Genomic DNA, 17,897 nt, shown 5'->3' on the forward strand with positions numbered 1-17,897 from the left:
CATACTACTATCCGTTGTTATATATTTTTAGAACTGTTGTTTCATACATGTCGTTTCTGGAATATTTGTGTCATAACAGTATGAGATTGTCTCATTTTGTTCAATTATCTCATTTTACAAGTTCACCTTCAAATATAGTCTATTTTGTTTTCCATCTATCTAACCACATTAATTTCAACCCTTGACTTGCTTTTAGTGTTGTGTTTCAGTCAAGTACCTTATCTAAGTACTCACCTTAACTAATTAGTTTTCTAATTTTTCATGAAAAAAACCATTAACACAAATGTCTAATTAAATATCTCCTTGAATGTGTGAGAGATTTTCAAAATGAATGATAGGTTGTATCCTTTGGTGAAAGTATGTGCTTATTCACGAAAAGGTGTAACTGTGGAAGGTTATATTGTTCCATGAATGTGTATGTTCTTTCAAGTAAAAACGTCTCACATTCATGAAAAGTTGTGTGTATGACTTACCCAGACATGATTAGGTGATGTGAGTGAATTTTCCCATTTGATTATGATTACTCTGTTAAGATTAAGCTGATCTCTTCCCTTCTTCTACCTCTGTTTCTTTTGACTGCAAGGTGTTGGATGAAATTATTATTGTTGAGATATTCTCACAATTGGAGGAATGAAATATTTATCCCAAACCGTTAAATTATAATTTCATATTTTTATATTAATTATTAAAATTGAAAAATAACTTCATATTTTATATATAATTAAAATTTATAATAAATTATATATAAATATATAATATATTTGAATATATAAATTATATTTTATATTTATGAAAAGTAATTTTTATTGTAATAAAAAAATATTTTTACTAATTGATAATTTTTTTAAAGTACTAATATTTAATTGTAAATAATTACAATAAATAAAAATTGAATTAGATAAAAAATTAAAAAAAATTCTTACAAATTCTCTCATCAAAGAAAAATTCTTAAAAATACTTTTGTACAAAATAAAAGTTTGTATTTAGTATATAGGTGTTATTTATTTTAAATTTTAGTTATTAAGTTTTATATATCAAACATTAACATTTATCGGTAGAATAATTTTAGAAGTTCTTTTTCCAACGAAAAAGTTTGTAAGAATTTTTTAAGTTCTTATCTTTTGATTTTTAATTATCATAATTATTTATAAATTAAATATTAATATTTTAAAATAAATTATCAATAAATAAAAATTATTTTTATTATAGTACAAATTATTTATCATAAATCTAAAATATAGTTTATATGTTTACAAATATTTATGTATACTAATTATATATTATTTATTATAAGACTTTAGTTATATAATATAAACATTTCACATGTGCATTGTATTTGCATAAGCTAAAATACTAGTTATAAATAAAGTTATTATATATCGATACCTTTGTGATTGTCTTTATCATTAACATTATTGTCATTATTACTATTACCGTTATATTGTTACATTACAATCACCACCTCACTAACTAATAATAAGAGAAATGTTAGGTTTTCTCTTTTGATGTAAGAGATTATAGAAATCATTTTAACTTCTTATCTATTTTAATTTGTATTTATAATTTTTAAAATTATTTTTTAAAAGATGATAATTTCTAAAAATAATCTTGTGTCACAATATAAATTATTTATCATACATTTAAAATATAATTTTTATGTTCAACAATATTTATTTATATAAATTTTAATTATAATGTAATTTATAAATGATATTTATTTGTAAATTGTTTTTGTCGTCAACTCTAAATGTATGCATTTTGTTATTTAAAATTTAAAATAAAAAAAATGGTATTCAAATATATAGTTACGATAATTGAGCCTGCCAAAATGAATTCAAATCCTACATAACCTGTCAAAATAGATTGAATTAGATTTTACTTTTCAACATCCAATTCACATACAAAGCAACTCACAACCTATCAATCCAATAAGTTTATTTATATAATAAAGCAACTCTCACATAGATTAGGTTAGATTGGGTTGAGTTGACCAATTAGATTAATATATATAATTTTTACTCATTAATATTGATTTATGATATTTTATTTATAATTTAATTATTTATTAAAATTTATTTATGATTGTATTATCTAGTTATTTAGTATTGTCAATGAACGTGTTTGTGATTCTATTGTGAATTTATTTTATTGGCTATTTACAAATTTATTAAGTAGATGCCTCATTGAGCATTTGAATATTTGATTTATTATTGGTATTTGATCATATGTATTTCACAAATTAAATATTTATTATATATAACTAAAATTTATAATAAATTATATATATAAATAAATATTATATTTGAATATGTATTTATATAAATATATATATAAACATATAATTATATTTCAGATTTAAAATAAATAATTTATATTATACTACAAAATTTATTTTAATTATTGATATTTTATTTTAAAATGTCAAAATTTAATTCATAAATAAATATAATAAATAACTAAAAATGTTTGAAAGATTCTTAAAAACCTTTCCATTAAAGAATAATTTTCTAAAAATGTTGTTACATAAGATAACCATCTACAATTTAATATACAGAGGCCAATCAGTTTTATAACATTTTATATTTTTTATCATAATTCTTTATAATAAAAAATTAAACAAATAAGATAAGAATAATTTATAACTTTTTATGGTTTGGTAGGTGAATGAAACTGAACCCAAATTTGTAGAAGAGATAGATTAGGTTACGATTTTGAATCTAATAAAAGACATGTATTTCACTGCTAAACTGGGTATTCTAATTCATTAATGGGCCTAATGGGCCTAACCTAAGAAACTGAAGTATTTGTTTGTGGTCCTTTTCAAGAAAACTATTTCTTCATTTGTTCTCAACTCTAAAGCATAACCCTGTTTCTAAGTTCTAACTCTGCACTTTCCCTTTTTTATTTTTTACGTATGTGTCTCTCTACTCTCTAGGTTACCATAACTAATTCTTTTACCACTTTCTTTTCTTATTTATTATTTTATTGTTCTTTTGCAACAAAGTTTGATTTTGAGTTGGTGGCATGGGTGTTTTTGTTCTATTATATATCATTTAATTTCTTGATATATCAAATTGAACTCCATCAAGACATTCCAAACAGCCAGATGGTGACATTAGAACCACACTTTTTATTTTTTATTAAAAAAATAAATATGTACAACAATAATACAAAATTGTAGAATATTAATTTATGTTGGGAACAGCTGCCACCAGCTGCCAATGCCACTTTCGGTGGCTTTTAATTTAAAATTAAAAGCGGGTCCCACATGATAATAAAATAATATTAAAAGTTTAGGAGAAATTACGAAAATGCCATTGGGACTTTCCTATAAATAGGGAAGCTGAAAATCATAATTTTCATCCCAAATCTTCTTCTCTTCTCTCTTCCTCTCTTATACACCTTGAGATCTGTTCTCGGTAGTAGTAGTCTCCTAAGTCAAAGGAGTAAGTTATAGAGAGAGAAGTGTTGTAATTTCCTCCCTTTCAGTAAATAATATTTTTACTGTGGTTATTTTCTCCCTTGTCTCTTTTTTACTCATCTCTTATTTTAGCTGTGAGTAACTATTAAGCCTACTCTGGACCTAACAGTGGTATCAGAGCCACTAGGTTGTTTATTATTCCGCTGTGGTGTACATTGGTATAGTATCGGAGAAAATTCTTAGTATGCTCTGTGGCTGCAGTATTGTCTGATCAGTCACATCAGAAAAGAATTATTCTTGTTACTGGATTTTATCATTGTTCCAGTAGGCGGTACTATTCTAGTGGAAGTTACTTAAGTCGGTTTAATAGAAGAAATTATGGGAGCAAAGTTTGAGATAGAGAAGTTCAACGGGAACAATTTTTCCCTGTGGAAATTGAAGATAAGAGCAATTTTGAGAAAAGACAACTGTCTTAAAGCAATTGAAGGCAGGCCATCAGATATTACTGATGAAAAGTGGAGAGAAATGGATGACAATGCTGTTGCCAATTTGCACTTAGCAATGGCTGATTCAGTTTTGTCGAGCATAGCAGAGAAGACAACTGCAAAGGAGATTTGGGACACGCTCGTAAAATTATACGAGGTCAAGTCACTTCACACCAGAATATTCTTAAAGAGGAAACTCTACACTCTTCGAATGAGTGAGTCCACAGCAGTGACGGACCACATCAACAATCTGAATACGCTATTTGCTCAGCTTTCAACAGCTGATTTCAACATAGTGGAAAATGAACGTGCGGAGCTTCTACTTCAGAGTTTACCAGATTCATATGATCAACTCATCATCAACATAACAAACAATAATGTTGTTGGTCGTCTATCCTTTGAGGATGTTGCCGGAGCTATTCTTGAAGAAGAGTCCAGGCGAAAGAATAAGGAAGACAGACTGGAAAGTTCAAAGCAAGCAGAAGCTTTGACGATGATGAGAGGAAGATCAATGGAACGTGGCTCCAGTGGGAGTCAAAATCATGGTAGATCAAAATCTCGAGGAAGGAAGAACCTCAAATGCTATAATTGTGGCATGAGAGGGCACATGAAGAAAGATTGTTGGCACAAGAAGAGTGGAGGAGAGAAGAATTCTGAAGCATCAACCTCTCAAGGTTGTGTTGCTAGTACCCAAGAAGATGGAGAAATCTTGTACAGTGAAGCAATAAGTTCCAGAGGCGAAAAATAACTCCATGAATGTTGGATATTGGATTCAGGTGCAACCTGGCACATGACTCCAAATAGAGATTGGTTTTGCACTTATGAATCAATCTCAGGAGGATCCGTATTTATGGGAAATGATCATGCTTTGGAAATTGCTGGAGTTGGTACTATCAAATTAAAAATGTATGATGGTACTATTCGTACAATTCAAGGGGTACGACATGTGAAGGGCTTGAAAAAGAATCTATTGTCCATTGGGCAACTAGATGATCTCAAGTGCAAGATCCACGTTGAAGGTGGAATCTTGAAGGTAGTTAAAGGCAATTTGGTGGTGATGAAAGCTGAGAAGATCACATCAAATCTATACTTGCTTTTGGGAGAAACGTTGCAAGAAGCAGATGCATCAGTTGCAGCAATAAGTCAAGAAGAGGCAACGATGATGTGGCATCGTAGACTAGGACATATGTCAGAGCGAGGCCTGAAAATTCTTGCGGAACGTAATCTCTTGTCAGGGCTTAAAATGGTAACCTTACCATTTTGTGAGCACTGTGTGACAAGCAAGCAACATAGATTACAATTTGCCAAAGTAACTACAAGGAGCAAACACATACTTGACTTGATCCATTCTGATGTCTGGGAATCACCAGAAATTTCCATGGGAGGAGCAAAATATTTTGTATCATTTATTGATGATTATTCCCGGAGATTGTGGGTGTACCCAATCAAAAGGAAGTCAGATGTGTTCCCAGTATTCAAGGAATTTAAAGCACAGGTGGAACTTGATACTGGAAAAAGGATTAAGTGCTTGAGGACAGATAATGGAGGAGAATATATAGATGGTGATTTTCTGGCATTCTGCAAGCAAGAGGGTATCAAGAGGCAATTTACAGTTGTTCATACACCTCAGCAGAATGGGGTAGCAGAGCGGATGAATCGAACTCTCCTAGAAAGGACAAGAGCTATGTTGAGAACTGCAGGATTAGCCAAGTCTTTCTGGGCAGAAGCAGTAAGAACTGCTTGTTATTTGATCAATCGCTCACCATCAACAGCAATTGGTTTAAAGACACCAATGGAGATGTGGAGTGGAAAACCATCTAATTATTCTTCATTACATGTGTTTGGATGTCCTGTGTACGTGATGTACAACTCCCAAGAAAGAACAAAGCTGGACCCAAAATCCAGGAAATGTATATTCTTGGGTTATGCTGACAATGTTAAGGGGTATCGCTTGTGGGATCCCACTGCCCGCAAGGTTGTTGTTAGCAGGGATGTAGTGTTTGCAGAAACTGAACTGCAAAAGGAGCAGGAAAATGACAGCACTATCAAAGACACCAGTATAGTGGAGATAGGAGGAAAATCTAAAGAAGATGACACCTCTGAAGCAGAACAAGAGCACGATGAACAAGAACCAAATGAGGACAATGATGGAGATGTTCGACGAACAACACGTCAGACGAAGAAACCATCTTGGCATTCAGACTATGTTATGGCAAGTCATGATGCGTACTGTCTCTTAACTGAAGAAGGAGAACCATCAACCTTTCAAGAGGCGTTGAGGAGTTCTGATGTTTCTCAGTGGATGGCAGCAATGCATGAAGAAATAGAGGCCTTACATAGAAATAAAACATGGGAACTTGTTGATCTTCCAAAAGGTCGAAAAGCCATTGGTTGCAAATGGGTCTATAAGATCAAACGTGATGGCAATGATCAAGTGGAGAGATATCGTGCAAGATTGGTGGTTAAGGGATATGCTCAGAAAGTGGGCATTGATTTTAACGAGATATTCTCGCCAGTTGTCCGATTAACCACAATCAGAGTTGTTTTGGCTATGTGTGCTGCATTTAATTTACATCTTGAGCAACTTGATGTAAAGACTGCTTTTCTTCATGGGGAACTCCAAGAAGAAATATATATGCTCCAACCAGAAGGCTTTAAAGAACAAGGAAAAGAAAACTTGGTTTGTAGGTTGACCAAATCTCTGTACGGTTTAAAGCAGGCGCCAAGGTGTTGGTATAAGAGATTTGATTCCTTCATTATTAGCCTTGGTTACAACAGACTGAGTTCAGACCATTGTACGTACTACAATAGGTTTGATGACAATGATTTCATCATCTTGCTGTTGTATGTGGATGACATGTTGGTGGTAGGCCCCAACAAAGATCAGATCCAAGAATTAAAGGCACAATTGGCTAGGGAGTTTGATATGAAGGACTTGGGACCAGCAAACAAGATTTTAGGGATGCAAATTCACCGAGACAGAAAAAACAGGAGGATTTGGCTTTCTCAGAAGAATTATTTATTGAAAGTCTTGCGGCGCTTCAACATGCAAGACTGTAAGCCAATTTCAACCCCACTTCCTGTCAATTACAAATTATCCTCAAGTATGAGTCCTAGCAACGAAGCAGAGAGGATGGAAATGTCTCGAGTGCCGTATGCATCAGCGGTGGGAAGCCTTATGTATGCCATGATTTGTACGAGACCAGACATTGCACAAGCAGTGGGAGCGGTCAGTAGGTTTATGGCAGATCCTGGTAGAGAGCATTGGAGTATTGTAAAGAGGATCCTTAGATATATCAAAGGAACCTCAGATGTTGCATTATGTTTTGAAGGATCGGAGTTTTTTGTCAAAGGCTATGTTGATTCAGATTTTGCAGGAGATCTGGATAAAAGAAAATCTACTACTGGTTATGTGTTTACACTTGCTGGAGGAGCAGTGAGCTGGTTGTCTAAGTTACAGACTGTTGTAGCTCTATCTACTACAGAAGCTGAATACATGGCAGCTACGCAAGCATGCAAGGAAGCAATCTGGATTCAAAGGTTACTGGAAGAACTCGGGCACAAGCAGGAGAAAATTACTGTGTATTGTGACAGTCAGAGTGCCTTGCACATTGCAAGGAATCCAGCCTTTCATTCCAGGACAAAGCACATAGGAATTCAATATCACTTTGTTCGTGAAGTAGTAGAAGAAGGAAAAGTGGATATGCAGAAGATCCATACAAAAGACAACATAGCAGACGTAATGACAAAGCCTGTCAACACTGACAAGTTTACATGGTGTCGATCCTTATTTGGCCTATTGAAGACATAAGCAACATGAAGTATCAATGGTGTGAAGATATGATTAACTTAATCATAATCTTCAAGTGGGAGAAATGTTGGGAACAGCTGCCACCAGCTGCCAATGCCACTTTCGGTGGCTTTTAATTTAAAATTAAAAGCGGGTCCCACATGATAATAAAATAATATTAAAAGTTTAGGAGAAATTACGAAAATGCCATTGGGACTTTCCTATAAATAGGGAAGCTGAAAATCATAATTTTCATCCCAAATCTTCTTCTCTTCTCTCTTCCTCTCTTATACACCTTGAGATCTGTTCTCGGTAGTAGTAGTCTCCTAAGTCAAAGGAGTAAGTTATAGAGAGAGAAGTGTTGTAATTTCCTCCCTTTCAGTAAATAATATTTTTACTGTGGTTATTTTCTCCCTTGTCTCTTTTTTACTCATCTCTTATTTTAGCTGTGAGTAACTATTAAGCCTACTCTGGACCTAACAATTTATGCATATTGTGTTTGTAACAAATGCAGCCTCCATTCCCAATTCATCAACGGACAAAATTTTGTTTTCACAAAACCAATTGTTGACAACTCGGGATTCGCCACCCGCTTTTCTCAAACCAACTTTGTGTTTTTATTTACTTATTTAATTTCACTTTTAAATTTATTTTTTTACAATTAATTTAATTAAGTTAATTTGTGAAAGATAATTAAATCATTAGTAAATGAAAAATTATTTTGTAATCAATTTTTATTTTAAAGAATTTTAGGATTATACTTTTCAAAATTAATTTAATTTAGTTGTACTGCTCGTTAGTGATTAAAAATGTTATTTGGTGATTATGAAATTCAATAATTATGTTTTAGAAAAAAAAAAGAGAAAAGAATAAAATTTATTCATGACATTAATTGAAATACATTAAATTATATGAGAAAAAAGTACAACATAAATATAAATTATAATTATTTTATTGATGTTCTTAGTTGATTGAGATATTTATCACAAAATTAGGCAGAAAAATAATTAAATTTGGATAGGATACAATCCAACTACAACTTGAATTGTGTTAAGATATTTTGGATTCACCACAAAACTTGTATTATCTACACTAGATGGACATGAGAGAAAATTACTACACAAATTAGGCTGAAACACATGTAATGGACATGAAAGAAAATCACTACACAAATTAGGCTGAAACACATGTAATGAACATGAGAGAAAATCACTACACAAATTAGGAAGAACACACATGTAATGACTCGATATTTGACAAAATAGACGGCAATAAATCAGATTTGGATTCTCTAACTTTGAAATATCAAAGTTATGGTAACTTAATACATTTAAACCGTTAGATTTATAAGAATAAATTAGATTGTGACACGTGTACAAATATATTTTGACTTAAATGTACATGTGTCATAATCTGATTTATTATTACAAATTCAACGGTTTAAATGCATTAAGTTAGCGTAACTTTCCCTCCATAAAGTTAGAGTATCCATTTCCCAACAAATCCTAGTGGGAATGCCTGTCCAAGGTCCTCTCATGCACATTATCCAAGGTCCTCTCATGCATATGCGTGAATACATGAAATGATATTATGCCAATTTCATTCATTTTCTATCAATATAACAACAATTACACGACTCAAGAGTTGAATGCAACATACAATGGCATGCACAAAGGCCAACTATAATTAGGCAACTCAACCCTCTTGTAATCAATATAATGCATAACCAAAGCAATTAACCATCTCATAATTCAGTGTATTGTCACTCATTTACATTCGGTCTATCACAATAGTTGTCCACAGATAATTTGGATTATCATCGAAGCTCTCTTGAATCTCCTAAGGAAAATAATTTATCAGCATTTTGTTTGATGCGAACCTTGAAACGCTATTAATCAATCGAAGATTATCTTCAAAGTATATACCCAATTAATGTTCCACCAATTAACCAACAAGAGCTAAATAGCTTTTCTATATTGTACTATTTATTCAAATTACTAGTTGTTGTCTTCCTTTTCGATCATTTTAAATTCACTAGAGGATGTACATTAACGACAGTCAATAATTGATATTGAAAAAAATCAAATCCAACAACATAGAGAATCACGTTGAAATCCATGACCTAACAAATGAAGTTCACCTTGTGAAATTAGACACCATTATAATGACTAATTATTTATACTAACATGTAATTTTATTTTAAAATTTTAATCCAAAAAATTTGTTATCCCTTTCAATTTATTTAACACTAGTTAATCATAAATAATTAAATTAATTGTGAGATTAATTATTAAAAAATTATATAATTAGTTACCATTTACTTAATTATCACCTTAATTTTTATTAAAATAAATTAATTAAAAAGAAAATATTTTTAACTGGATAAATTATAATATTTTTTTAATGTTATCCTTAAATTAATTAATTAAATTAATATTTTTTAAATGTCTAACAATTAATTTTAAAATAATAATTTATTAACCGATTATTTAATTACCCTTCATATTTTAAATTAATTTTAAGAAAAATTAAATTATAAACTATAATTAAAAAATCAAAATATAAAAAAGTAAAAGAAAATTGCTTTGAGAAAATCGGGTGGTCAATCTTGATTTCTCAGCAACACATTTTGTAAAAAAAAGTTATTAAAAAAACTCCTTTAAGGAATCGATATTGGGAGTTAGATTTGTTACGAGGAAAGTAAAAATGTGCTACTTTGATAAATATTTTACAACTCGTGTTATTGTTGTAAATATTTATTATTTTTATAATAATATAAAAAAAATCTTAGTATCATATTCTAAAAAATCTCACAACACATTAAAAAGCGAATAATATTTCCATATGATAAAGTTTTTACAATTATAAGGATACTCAATAATTATCACTCTCAAGAATCAGACAATTAACATGCTTATATGAGAGATCATTCTATAACCTAATTTTTCTATAGTTTTAATAAATTAACATACAGTTGCAAATTTGCAACCAATATGAAAAAAATAAAAGATGGTTGGTTTTATACTCTGAATAATCAATGTGGGTTTGTTTTATTAGTTAATTATTAAGTTAAACGATATCAAAATAAGAAAATCTAAGGTGTTGTTTGTTGGTCAAAATGCTGTTGTATAACAACCCAATAAAATGAGTTAAACATGTTCTTTTCCTGAGAAAAAGAAGAAAGACCACACTCCTGATATATATTATCAACCTAACTGAAGTTTTTAAAAAATAAGTTTAAATACTTTTTTATATCAAATATTATCTAATGAGACCCATACTCACTCCAAATTTTAGAATGTTATGTATATATTTCCAGAAAACATAGAAGTATAAGTACTATGTATTGGTTTAGATACTTTGCTAATTTGCTTTCACTTTTTAACCAGATTACTATGTACGAGGGTTTTAGCTCAAACAAGAGATGAATCATCTTGTTTTATTTTTAAATAATGTTGAAAAAATAAAACAAAAAAGTAAATATTGAATAAAAATAATATTATGCTAAGATGTAAATTATTTATCAAAATTTTAAAATATAATTTATATATTTAAAAATATCAATTTACATTATTTTAAATATAATTTATATATTTAAATATGATATTTATTTATACATAATTTATTATAAATTATAATTACATACCCTAAACCCTAAAATTAATTTTATCCAACTTTATCAAGAAAAAAGAAAGTATCATTCACCTGTTTATATCACAGCAAAAGCTAACAACAGATTTTTTGATAAAAGTTCATTAGTCCAAATATTCTTAATCTAATTCCTTTATGATAAAATAAGAAATAACAGATTCACGATGAAATTGCCCAAGCCATAAAAAAAATGTAATCTGGTTGGATAAAAGATTGAACACGAGATTTGATGCAACATGAATAATTAAATATAAGAATAACAATAACGGAGACAAAAACTATATAGTATAATAATATAATGTGGCGTAACGTAATGCGTTGTTGAATTGGTCCCACTCCGAATCACAGCTGTGAGCATGAACATGGCCACCATAATGACGGTTCGATTTTGGTGAGATCACAACCGACCCAAATTTAGATCAAAGTCGGTTCCACATAAGACCAAAATAACTATACACCAGAGAGGCACGTGTAGGAAGCAGAGAGCGAGTTGAGTAGCTCCTCATACTCTCGCCCACGCGCCCAAAAAACAGAGTCACAGGAGTTGTGCGGAGTCACACGAACACGGTCGGGTTCTCTTCTCTGTCACTTTGCCTACCCGCTAAGAAAAATCGATCCTTTCTTCTCTTTCATACGCTTCTCTTCATTCATTGTCTTCTTGCTGAAATCACGAACGGTGGTTGAACATTCAAACAACAACCCATACCTCGGTTTTATGTGTGGGTATGTCCTCATCATTAATTTCACTCATTCACTTCAACAAAACACAATTCCTACAATGTACTGCTATCTGCTTCCGCGTGCTTCTTACTCAAGTCCTTATCTTTCTTGCCTTCTTCCTCGATCTCCACCTTCACCTCTGGATTTTGCTTCGTGGGGGAGGGGTAAATAACTGAATGCCAATAAGACTTGCTTCATTCGTTCGAAAATTGTTTCATACATGTCAATTGTGTCATACCCTTCTTCAATGTTTGATGGAGTTTAGTTTTTGGTTATTTTTTAATGATGGGGCTTTTGTTTTTCTGTAACTAACGTAACAACCTTGGTGTGTTGTGTTTGTGCTGTTTTTCTTTTTTAAGCTTATTTTTTGCTTTTGCTGTCTGCCAGGGTAACGTTGGACAGGTCGTGAGTTAAATTGAGAACAACCACTTCTTGTTATGCTTTGCTGTAGATTTGGTCGTTATATTTGAATTTCACCCTGTATAATTACATCTTGCAATAGGTTGTGGAGTAGTACGCATTGTTTTGTGTTACAATAAGTTTAAGCTTTTCTTGGAATTTTCGTAGTTTGGGGATAGATACCAGTTTTATCTTTGCTTAGTGATTCTCCAAGATGTCGAAATTTGAGGGTGTTATTGTCTCCGATCAATTGCTTCAAGGCCAGTTCACGCAGGTTGAGCTTCGCAGCCTCAAATCAAAAGTAGGTTCATCTCATTGCTTCTTTCCTTGTAAATTGTAATGATATTTTTGGTCCAATTTCATTATTCTTTTAAATTTGATTTCTTTCATTATTTCTTTTTACCTATATGGTCTTCTTTCTGGTGCTCTAGTTTGTCTCTTTAAAGAATCAGAATGGCAAAGTTACATTTGGAGATTTGCCACCTTTAATGGTGAAGCTAAACGCATTCAGAGACATGTACAAGGAGGATGAGATTAGGGGGATCTTGGGTGAATCAGGGACTGACATTACCAATGAAATTGATTTTGAAGCCTTCTTAAAGGTTAGTAGTTTGGCTTCTTTGACTCTTTCTTTTTCAATGTTATTAGATTAGATAACTTTTCCATGTTGTGAAGTTATAATAAAAGGATGTTACGTTAAAATTAGTTGTAGAAGTGAAACAGATCATGTGCTATATAACATTAAATATAATGTATGTTACATAATGTAGGTAACCTTCCAATTAATTACATTTTTCATGCAGGCATATTTGAATTTGCGAACCCAAGCTACAGCAAAACAAGGTGGTAGGAGGCACTCCTCATCATTCCTCAAGGATTCCATAACCACCCTTCTTCACACAATCAGTGAATCAGAAAAAGCCTGCTATGTTGCCCACATAAACAGCTACCTTGGTGATGATCCATTTTTGAAGCATTATCTTCCATTGGACCCAGCTACAAATGATATTTTTGATCTTGCAAAAGATGGCATTCTTCTGTGGTATATATATATATAAGCAGGGTCTGCTGATTGTTGCATTTTAATTGTTTGTATGAGCCTTCAATATATACTGGATTTGATATATGTCGTGTTGATTGCAGTAAGCTTATCAATGTTGCTGTGCCTGGGACCATAGATGAGCGAGCCATCAATGCCAAACGAAAACTTAGTCTTTGGGAGGTAAATGAGAACCATACGCTATGCCTCAATTCCGCCAAGGCTATTGGCTGCACGGTGGTTAACATTGGCACACAGGACTTAGTTGAAGGAAGAGTAAGTTTAGCAATCTGAACTCCACAAATTCCTCTACCAACATTTACCTACGTTCTAAATTTTTAGCCTTTGTGACATTATTGTTTGGTTGTTTATGTTGCAGCCTCATCTTGTTCTAGGGTTGATTTCCCAAATCATAAAGGTATATTCGAACTGCATATATCATTCATTTATTTTCAGTTTAGTTTAGTTATTTGACTTTGCTTATATGTTGACATCTTTTTTTCTCAATGACCTAATAGATCTTTTGACTTAAGAAACTAATTACTTAGTCATTGTTCTCTTTTCGCCAACTCTCTTGGTAATTTCAGATTCAGCTGCTGGCAGATCTCAATCTTAAGAAGACACCTCAGCTTGTGGAATTGGTTGATGACAGCGAGGTAACTAGATATGCATTTTTTTTTCATTGCCATTAAATCAAACTGACTGTTTCATTCTTTACCCATTCTGTTTTAAGATAACTGATGTGTTTTGCATTTTGTTGTTGTCACAGGAGATTGAAGAGCTTCTTAATTTATCTCCTGAAAAGGTTCTGCTAAAATGGATGAATTTTCATCTCCAGAGAGCAGGTTATGAGAAAACTGTCAGAAATTTTTCTTCTGATGTTAAGGTATATGAGCACTTTTTCAAGAGCATTTTATGCTTAGGATTTGACTCATTTATGATATGTTAATTTTGTGATCTTTAAGAGTACAACTAAATAAATGCAATTCAAGGATTTTTTTTAATAGTTTGAGTATTGTTAAGTATAAATTTGTACAATGACAATATATTCTTGTCATTTTAATTTTATATGTAATTATCAAGCTATTATATATCCATTATCCTAATGTGTTCGCTCCCATATATTTACAGGATGGAGAGGCTTATGCTTATCTGCTTAATGTCCTTGCTCCTGAACATTGCAGTCCAGCCACCTTGGATACCAAGAATGCCAATGAAAGGGCGAATCTGGTTCTTGATCATGCAGAGAGAATGGGCTGCAAAAGATACTTGTCCCCAAGGGATGTTGTGGAGGGTACTTCAAATTTGAATCTTGCATTTGTTGCACAATTGTTTCATCACAGGTATGAAATGAATTGTATAGTTAATTTTATGTGGACTATTTGATAATTTAAATAAATGTCCTATGCATGTGCACTTTTCTTTAGTGGAAGATTCCTTGGTCGGTATGTTCCTTTAGTGGAATATTCTTTCGTAGGTAGGGTAGCCTGTGGGCATTATAACACATTAGAACATTCCTTGTTGACATCAAGCATTTTAGTGGATTGGTTATCTTGAAGTACTTATGGTATGTGTTTGTAAACACAGGCACAAAAACAAACAATATATTCTTTTTTATTTGGAGATAATATCACAAGCTAGTATATGATTGACCTAATCAATCCACAATTTTGTTCTTGCTATTCAGAATAGTTTGGTTTAGCAGCATTGTATATGTTGATTTCTGGATCCGTTTTTTCCTTTTAAGTGGTGTAGTTATTTAATTAGGGCCATACACAATGCAGGAGTGGTCTATCGACAGATACTAAAAAGATGTCCTATGCTGAGATGATCACCGATGATGTGCAAACATCTAGAGAAGAGAGATGCTTTCGACTGTGGATCAATAGTCTTGGAATTTCTACGCATGTAAATAATCTATTTGAGGATGTCAGAAATGGGTATGTGTTCCTTTTCTTAAATTGCATTTAGTAGACTAGTTTTAAATAAAACTCACCAAGTTCTTATGTGTTTGATTCCTTTTACTTTCTCTGCATGTAGATGGATACTTTTAGAAGTGCTAGACAAGATTTTTCCAGGAACAGTTAACTGGAAACAGGCAACAAGACCTCCAATTAGAATGCCATTCAGAAAAGTAGAAAACTGCAATCAGGTCATAGAAATTGCTACAGAACTGAGATTCTCACTTGTCAATGTAGCTGGCAATGACATTGTGCAAGGAAATAAGAAGCTTATTCTTGGTAATATCTTCATCTCATCATAGCTTCCACGCAAATGTTATGAGCACACCTATTAGTTTTTGCTTTTTGTTTGGTCTAAAATATTTGTTCTATTTTTCAGCTTTGTTGTGGCAGCTGATGAGATTCACAATGCTTCAGCTGTTGAAAAATTTGAGATCTCATTCCCAAGGAAAGGAGATCAGTGATGTTGATATCCTGAAATGGGCAAACAGAAAAGTGAAGAGCATTGGCAGAACTTCTCACATAGAGAGCTTCAAGGTTTTTTCCAAAAGAAATTGTGTTTTATTTTGCTGTTAACAATGCCCTAGAACAGTAAACTATAAAATGATGATTTATTAGTGACACATTTTTATATCTAATTTTATGTACAGGATAAGAGCTTGTCAAGTGGACTTTTTTTCCTTGAGCTTCTGAGTGCTGTTGAGCCTAGGGTTGTCAATTGGAACCTTGTCACCAAGGGTGGAAGTGGTACGATTCCTTTCAAATGTTAACATTTTGAGTTTGACTAATTCTATAGGGATATATCATGTGATAACTTTGTTATTTTTTTTATCATCCCTCCTAAATTGGCTTAATATGTTGTTATTGTAGATGATGAGAAAAGGTTGAATGCTACGTATATAATCAGTGTTGCACGAAAGCTTGGTTGTTCCATCTTTTTGTTACCTGAGGATATAATGGAGGTATGGTTGCCACCTGAGAGTTTCATTCACATTTGCTACAGAACTTTATAATACACATCATCTAGTATGGCAAAGATACCGAAAAATTAAGGCCCCATTCACCTGTGTTTTCATATTCTTTTTTTGCCTTTTAATCACAAAATTCTCACTTTGTTTTTAATGTTTAATTTGTATATAAAACAGAAAAAAAAGGTTGTTTTTAGTGTTTCCTATACAAATATTTGAAAACAAGGCGACAATTTTGTGATTAAAAGGTAAAAATAAAAAAGGAAAACTCGAGTAAAAGTGATGTAAGTTGACATGTTCTGGATTGAGTTTGTTTATGATGTTGACTCTGTTGATCTCATGGCAGGTTAATCAGAAGATGATTCTCACTCTAACAGCCAGTATAATGTATTGGAGCCTGGAACAACAGCCTGAAGAAACAGATTCATTTCCTTCACCTGCTGGCACTGCAACTACCACCACGCCAGAAGCATCGCCGGTACCTTCGGTATGTGGTGAAGATGAAAGTTCCTCCTTTGGTGGTGAATTCTCCAACTTGAGTGTTGATGATGCTGACGACAACTCAGACTCCACAGCCTCTTCTTCACAACCTGAGTCTGATGTCGCTTCTGGGGGAGATTCGTTGTTATGAGACATCTAATTTGCATGAAGATGAGAAATGTTTTTGTTAGAAGTGAGAATATAATAACATTGCAAAGCTCCACCACAGTCTCAAACCTTAAAAGGAAGTTTCGGATGTAAACAAACCTACAGAATATTAGATGTGAATAGTTTGTACAAAAATATTTGTTCTTTGGAGAGGGATCAGAATGAATAAAATTTGGAGGGGAAGAAAAAATTGTAAGTGATCAATTCATTGCATTTTAAGTAGGTTCCACTATTGTATTTGTATTTTGTCATTCATTTTATGATGGCAACCAACAATGATGATCATTTATCGTGCCAGATAAACATAAAAGAATTTTTTGTTTTGATAAGCATATAAATATTGTAAGGGTTAAAAAGCTGATAAAAGCAGTGGAAAAGATGAAATGCTGTTTGAATGTCTCAATTCGGAAACCTTGACATCGTTTCACTGTTGATAGAATGGCTAAACGAGTTTGGATTTTTTGGTTGATTCGTTTGATATTTTCTTTATTTTTTTACAATCTGTCAAGATCACTTGTCAATCTGTATTTCTTTTTCAAATAAAATTTATTAATATACAATTATCATACTGTTAGTATCTTGTAATAATTTGAATTTTATCAGAAATATTTGAGTGAATCATCAATTGAGACTTTGAAATAGTAATGGTTGGTTAAACCATGGAAAAATAATATTTATATATACATATATAAACATTATTTTTTCATTCATAATTTATTATATTAAGATAATATCTTATGCTCTATACGGTATTAAGTTTACTATCAATAAATTTCTTATTTTTAATATATTTCTATATTATTATAATTTTATAA

At 31.9% G+C, this 17,897-nt stretch overlaps 1 protein-coding gene across 4 annotated transcripts; it reads left to right on the top strand.

The window, feature by feature from the left end:
- The first annotated feature begins 11,834 nt into the window (after positions 1-11,834).
- On the top strand, positions 11,835-17,411 carry FIM1 (fimbrin 1). 4 transcript variants are annotated; one of them, XM_020368218.3, is made up of 15 exons: positions 11,835-12,070; positions 12,635-12,767; positions 12,898-13,068; positions 13,270-13,508; positions 13,610-13,781; positions 13,885-13,923; positions 14,093-14,161; positions 14,275-14,391; positions 14,637-14,848; positions 15,290-15,445; positions 15,546-15,745; positions 15,846-16,003; positions 16,117-16,213; positions 16,337-16,428; positions 16,781-17,411. In XM_020368218.3, exons 2-15 carry the CDS (start codon positions 12,681-12,683, stop codon positions 17,063-17,065), a joined length of 2,094 nt encoding a protein of 697 aa, XP_020223807.2. In that variant the 5' UTR covers positions 11,835-12,070; positions 12,635-12,680; the 3' UTR covers positions 17,066-17,411. The 4 variants fall into 4 exon arrangements, with proteins under 4 accessions (XP_020223807.2, XP_020223804.2, XP_020223805.2 ...); XM_020368215.3 differs by having other exon boundaries at positions 11,836-12,231; positions 12,455-12,767; XM_020368216.3 differs by having other exon boundaries at positions 11,836-12,070; positions 12,455-12,767.
- Positions 17,412-17,897: the final 486 nt, after the last annotated feature.

Source organism: Cajanus cajan, chromosome 9, assembly GCF_000230855.2.
Source record: "Cajanus cajan strain Asha chromosome 9, NIPB_CcT2T_4, whole genome shotgun sequence".
In the NCBI taxonomy this organism is placed as follows: domain Eukaryota; kingdom Viridiplantae; phylum Streptophyta; class Magnoliopsida; order Fabales; family Fabaceae; genus Cajanus; species Cajanus cajan.